The sequence below is a fragment of the Electrona antarctica genome, assembly GCF_951216825.1.
Source record: "Electrona antarctica genome assembly, chromosome: 1".
Taxonomy (NCBI): domain Eukaryota; kingdom Metazoa; phylum Chordata; class Actinopteri; order Myctophiformes; family Myctophidae; genus Electrona; species Electrona antarctica.
This window is the reverse complement of record NC_136806.1, coordinates 62,048,163-62,055,204: the sequence shown is the minus strand read 5'-3', so window position 1 is coordinate 62,055,204 and position 7,042 is coordinate 62,048,163. Positions and strand designations below refer to the sequence as shown.

At 43.5% G+C, this 7,042-nt stretch overlaps 1 protein-coding gene across 1 annotated transcript; it reads right to left on the bottom strand.

Moving 5' to 3' along the window:
• Nucleotides 1–5,585: 5,585 nt before the first annotated feature.
• On the bottom strand, nt 5,586–6,668 carry LOC306920781 (fMet-Leu-Phe receptor-like; the record flags this gene model as incomplete). The annotated part of the gene is made up of 1 exon (XM_079497673.1): nt 5,586–6,668. One exon carries the CDS (start codon nt 6,666–6,668, stop codon nt 5,586–5,588), a length of 1,083 nt encoding a protein of 360 aa, XP_079353799.1.
• Between the last annotated feature and the right edge of the window lie 374 nt (nt 6,669–7,042).

Sequence of the window (7,042 nt, the reverse complement as noted above, 5' to 3'; positions counted from 1 at the left end):
TACGCACCCGCCTCAGAGCATACAGGTGTGCATAAGACTTTGTTGCCTAGTTAACAAAAAAGGCAAAATAAACGATTCATGGGGAAATGCTGACCGAGTTTTTAATCGGTTGAGATTTCAGTTCTGTCTTCTTTCTTCAGCTGGGAATATTGAGACAAAATGGTTTGAGGTTTGTCCGAAAGCAGCCTTTCCAAGTTCCCTTTCTTCACTTCCTCTTCTTCTTTCATGAATCGTCAGATGGCCAGCCCAGTGTCGCTTTGCGCTTTGAGCAGTGGCGTGCACAGACATTTAGAGGGGCAGGTGCTCAAGTTAAAAAAGGGCACCTTGTGCAGCGCGTGGAACCGGCCGGTTGCCTTAATCCATTTTGGGCGGGAACCCCTTTTGGTGTTAGCATTATGTTATGCTTTAGCTATTGAAAAATATCAGATCTACAAGCTCATAGCGCGCCACCGAGTGGCGCGCTATGAACTTGTAGGTCTGCTATTTTTGAAAAATCAAAAAAAGTTTTTTTTTCTTTTTTTTTCAAAAGGGCACATTGCCAAAAGGGCAGGGGCCGTGCTCTAGCACCCCCTAGTGTCTATCTGTGCACGCCACTGGCTTTGAGCACTTGGAAAAGCGCTATAAAAATGCAATTCATTAAATACATGCTTAAAATACTGTGATGGACAGCACTTTATCCATTTTCGTACAGCAGCACAACAACACATACATACAGTACAAGTATTCAGTTCCTTCTTAGTTTTCCATCAGTCAAGTCAAATGATGTTCATGAAGTATTCCCAAGTTCCCTTTCTTCACCATTGCTGCACAGGTGTTGCTGAATAATCTCATGGTGAAAAGAAAAACATTTTTTTTTTTTTTTTTTTGCTCTCATGGCTGTACACTACTTCCACTCATGTCTATTAGCCCATTTACCGCTACCATTACTTAATCCCTCCGTCGCGTCCTGCCAGGGTTTTATCGCGCGTGACACTTACTTTGAAGTCCAAATATCCGTAATCGCATTTTACTATGAAACCATTCCGTGTGTGTTGACGAAGCTGGTGCTTGTTCTCTCGGTCGGTGGTGGAAAAAGTGGACCGCGAGTATCACAGCGCCTGCTACAGGCCGTTGAAAACGCTTGTCTGGGACAAAGCGTCCTCTGCAATGTCGCTTCTGTGAGATAAAGCCGTCTGAAACCAGAGTCGGCAATGTAAGTGGATGCGCGCGCATTTTCAAAATGGCCGCGCCCATTGTGTCAGAAGCATAACAAAGCTAACGGACGGTAGATTTCGATACGATCGTATTAAAACATGCATTAATGAATACATCGCTGTTAAAACGGCTTTTCCGTTTGTGGCAGGCTACAAGATTCTACGTGTTAAAATTCCTATGTTCCTGGCGGGCAAACGATTAGTAGTGCTGTCTCTACAGGGGGGCATTGCCCCCCCAGATTGGATTTTGTGCCCCTCCAGTCCAGATTGGACAGTAGTAGCTAGACCTACCCTACCTATACTGAACGGATATTTTAATGTTTTACAAATGTAAAACATTAAATGTAATCATGAAGTAAATGTTCTTCTTCATTGTAAATATATACATGTTCAAATTAATTGAATAGTTAATAGAAATACAAGGTAATATAGGCTATGCATGCAGAAGACATTATAATGCTCAACATATTTGTATTTCTTTGTTTGTTGGTGCTGCTGCATAATTGTAGCCTACTTGTAGCCTTTTTCAAGCATCACTTTGTTAATAGGTGACTTTGTTATACATAGGGGGGGTTTGAAAAATGAAGTGCCCCCTTTGGAAAAAAGTATGCCCCCCCCCCCTGCTGATTTGTGCCTGGAGACGGCACTGCTCATTAGTTGTTGTAAAATAGTAGTAGTGTACGATAGATGCCTAATAAACAGCTAAGCTGGTAACACCACTTGGACACATATTGATATGTTGCCGGGGTAATTCCTGGCTTAATTCACACTGTGCCCGTGTTATGATTTGTCGGGGTTCATGTTCAAACCAGCAAACTTGCATGAGCACGGTTGGAGACGATGGACTGTAGGAATCTGTATTTTGTTTTTCAAATTGCACCATGATCTTTCCTAAAAGCCTCTCAGGATCATGGCCGATCTTAAAGAATGGTTGCAACTACAAAAATGTGCGTGTGAAGTCTGGTTTAGGACATGGCCCCAACACAAGGGACTAAATTATTTTCGCTCCTATGCCACCAAAATGTGGAACGCCCTACCAACAGTCATTAAGACATGCGAATCCCTTGACTCCTTCAAAACCGCTCTCAAAGGGCACCTACGGATGGCTGCAATTCGAAACTGGCCCCCGTAAAATCTGAATCCCCCCCACCGCCCCCCCCCCCCCCCCCCCCTTTTCCCTCACTGTATATGTTTCTTTTCCCTTTTTACCTCCATTATGATGAATTCCTGTTCTGTTCTTTGTCTATATAGAAGTGTCTATTTGTTCGTCTCTAAATGTTTTGATGAATTGAACATGGTGGACCCTATTGTAAACAAGTGTAATGCTTAATTGGGTCGTCCACTCACAGTTAACAGCCTTTGTATTGAGTTTGTGCTTGAAATGTACTGTAATTCTGCAAACTGTTAATAAATATTTCAATCAATCAATCAAACCTCTATCTCACCTCTATGTCATGGCCAAAAGTGTGAACTTTCAACTGTTTCAACTGTTTGATAGTCTTTTAAATGCATGGGTTAAGAGGTCAAAACTCTTGTAGTGGCATTCATTTCCAAAAACAATAAGGCTTTTCAATTACTTATGATTAACATTTGAACTAATATATTGGGCACATGTCGTATCAAAGTCATTCGATTATAATTAAACTTGAATATTGAAAAAATGCACAACTCGAGTGATCGGTAGGCCTATACTATAGTGTGATGTGTGTGCCTCAAATTCTACTGCTGTTTCTCCACATGGTGTCATTGCAGTGCTGTAAATGTTTTAGTGTTTAGCCATGAAGACTTACTGGAGAAATACAGTTCACAGCTGTTTTCTTCAGGGCTTTTGTTTCTTTTCTGTCAAAGACCAGCAATAGCTTGATTGACAAATAGAAGCAAATGTTATTGACACTATTTGAGTGTGTGAAAACATGAACATGAAATTTCTACACTATAAACTGTTACACAGTTTATATTCACTTGACATTTAAATATTGCAAGAAATGTATACAAACATATATCAGATTGACTTTATTTGCAATGAAATAACACTGGAAAACATACAATTGTGAGAATTAAAATAATTGTAATAATTGTTCAACATATTTTCCTTTGTATACTCCATTTACTACTGTTCAATTGGTCGTGACATGTCACGACTCATCTCTCTTTACTGATCTGCTCTAAATTAGAGATGTTGCGATACTGTATCGGTATCGGGAAAAGTATCGGATCGGCCCTTATTTGTCATATCGTGAAATCTTCCACAGACTTTCCTACTAGGCTGAGGAATATATCCCACCCTTTTCACATTGGCCTGTTATAGCGCCACCAACAGGTGGACTTTTGGCAAAACACATTTCTGGAACAAAATGCCTCAAATCCATCCAATTGCCATCAAAGGCGTAAGAAGAAATGTCACCCTTTTCACATTGGCCTATTATAGCGCCACCAGGAGGCCACAACCTGATCTGCCCTGGTGAAGACCTGTGCCCCAAGGGGCACTTTTTCTAGTTCTGAATATCTTCTGCATGCTGCAGGAAAGACAAAGTTTTGTTTTGTACAATTAAGTCTTTGCACTTCAATTTACAAGGAACGCACACACACACACACACACACACACACACACACACACACATACACACACACACACACACACACACACACACACACACACACACACACACACACACACACACACACACACACACACACACACACACACACACACACACGAGGAACGGTTCAGAACAAGAGCCATGACAATGCTACCGACTGCACGTGGTTGTGGTTTCCTGAGAGGTGACTTGGCCAGTTGAGACGTTAATAGGATGCTTGTCTCTATGCTACGTTGCCTCTTAGAACCAAAGCCAATTCTTGTGTTGAATAACCACATCTTAACCCACTTAGGCCTGACGTCGAAATTTAAAAAATGTCTTCTAAATGATTTTCTGAAAAACCTCATGTTTCTGTATCAGTGGTGCTCAATATTTCATGTCAAGGACCCCCAAATATTTTATGTATTTGGCCACCGACCCCCTTCTGAAAATATGTTGTTCCAGGAACCGTTCAGGAGCAAAGATTTGAGTTAAAAACGTTCACTCTGAAAGAATATACATTCAAAGATTTGAGCCAAAATAGCAGACCTACAAGCTTGTAACGCGGCACTCGGTGCCGCACTATGAGGGTTGTAGATCTGCTATTTTTCAAAAGCTAAAGTGTAACATAATGCTTAAAACACCAACAGGGGTTCCTGTACAGAATGGGTTAACAATTATCTATAAAGCAGAAATATGTTGAATATATATAGCACACAACATATTTCACCATCAATAATAATAATTAAAGGACAACTTCACCACTTTTCAACCTATCTTCATATAATTGATCTTCACTAATGTTCATGATAAAATAGCATTTTTTTTTTAAAACTCTGTGTCTGTGTCTCATGGGAGGGCTGTGGGCAGTTCAGAAACCCGTCCACCAGTGTCAACATTTTAAAATGAGAATTAAAAATATATACTAAAGAAAAGCGGCGATCCAACAGTAAAAAATGCACGATTCCGTAGTTCATTATTTAGCAATTCATTTTAGAATAGATCAACGAGCAACAGCTGGTTGACGGCTGGTGAGGGCCTCGCTGGCCGCAAATGGCCCGCGGGCCACCTATTGGGGAATCATAATAAGAGGCCTGCTTAACCCATTCAGGCCTGACGTCGAAATAAAAAAAACGTTCGCTCTGAAAGAATATATATTCAAAGATTTGTGCCGCATTTTTACGATTTTTCAAAAATAGCAGACCTACAAGTTCATAGCGCGCCACTCGGTGGCGCGCTATGAGCTTGTAGATCTGCTATTTTTCAATAGCTAAAGTATAACATAATGCTTAGTTAAAACACCAAAAGGGGTTCCCGCCCCAAAATGGGCTAAAAGCTATAATATGACACAGATGCGTCCTCAGGTCTAAATGGGTTAAGCTAAACTTCATATTTAATTGTTTGCATAAGCTCCATCATGTTGTTATTCATAAAGGGAGAAATTATAAAAGGAGGGAGGACAGGGAGAGGCTGAGAGCAGAGAGAATCATAAAAATGCAAAGATGCATGTCAGAAGAGAACCACCACATAATACTGTTTAAAAACATAATAATAACACACCCGTGTGAAGTGAGGGGCGCTCCTATCATCATACATCATCTCATCTCATACAATTTGCGTCCTCACTTTTCCGTCTTCACTTCTGTCTTCAATGTTTGTGTTTACACAAACCCGGAAAGCTTGGCATAGGAAAAATGTTACATCAACGTATTTTTTGATATTCTTCATCCTCGCTTCTGTTTTGAAAACATAGGCTATACTGACAAGAAAAGCCATTTACAGTTATACATATTAAGCATTCAAGGGTATAACCCTAAACAGGAGGGGCAAGCTCATCTTGCGACCTACGACCTACGTCGCAACCTACCAACCTAATCAAGACGGCACTCCCTGGGTTTGTGGAAATGTTGAGGGTCTGAGGCAGCTCTTCGGCGAAGGCTTTCTCCAGCCCCTTTAGCATAGACCTGCGGAACACGTCCTTGAAACCCTGAGCCATGAACACGTACAGCAGCGGGTTCAGGCAGCTGTTGAGAAGTGCCAGGCCGATGGCTACGGGGATCCCGAAGGTCACCGCGCGATCCGGTCCGCTGTACTCTGTCGCCAGCATTTTCACAAAGGCAACCTGATGCATGATGTGATAGGGGGCCCAGCACAGGAAAAACACGGCGATGACCGTTGCTATGATTCTGTAGGGGCGACCCGATCGGCTGGACGGCAGGCGGCTATTCCTGAGCCGATAGACGATGACGGAATAGCAGGAGAAGACGACGGCGAAAGGGACCACAAATCCCATGAGGAACTGAGCGGTGAAGTACATGAGACCGAATCGATATGCCCTCGACTGATTCACTTCTGGTATGGTGTAGTTCTGGGGGAGTCTAAAGTCGTCAATGCACTGGATGATGTCCTTATCACGGGGGTAGGGCGTCGCGTTCCTATTGACCATGTTGTAGGAGCTGAGAGCCAAGCCCAGCGCCCAGACGCCCAGACTGACCCTGGACGCCATTCTGACCGTGCGGTGGTTCTGGGCCCACACGGGACACACCACGCACACGCATCTGTCGACGCTGATGGCCGCCAGGACGTAGATGCTGGCGTACATGTTCAGGAAGAGAACGGAGACGGTCAATTTGCACGCAAACCAGCCGAAGGGCCAGTGGCCGCCTAGGGCCGCGTACGTGATGGGCAGGGGCATGATCGCCGTGACCAGGAAGTCTGCCACGGCCAGGTTGAGGTACCAGACGGTGGTGACGGTTTTCCGCATCTTGAAGCCCGTCACCCAGATGACGACGGCGTTCCCCGGCACGCCGAGCACAAAGACCAGGCTGTAGATGACCAGGGCCATGGTGTAGTGGGAGCGTTGGAGTTCAGCAGGGTTTCCACTAGATGGATCCATCTCTTTATTGTGATAAACAGCAGTTGTAGTGGTTATAATCTCCATAGTTGTCCTAAAACCTAAAATAAAACAAGGTACATGCTTTGTATTAACTCAGAAACTGAGATGTATTAAGGGCCTTGCAAACGTGAAGCGAGGAATGCAGGCGTTGTTGCCTGGATCAACACAGGTCTCCTCCAGGTCTGTTGAAGAGGGGCGCGACAACACAAGCATAACAAAAAATAACTAAACAGAATCCAGGTCTGGTGAGTCGCGGGCGTGTGCACGTAACGAGCACGCGCGCAACAAATTCACGTGACCGCGCTCACGTAAATACGCTTGCGTTGTCGCACCGCAACTTCTCAGAGCAAAAACGCAGGTCTCATTGAAAATGA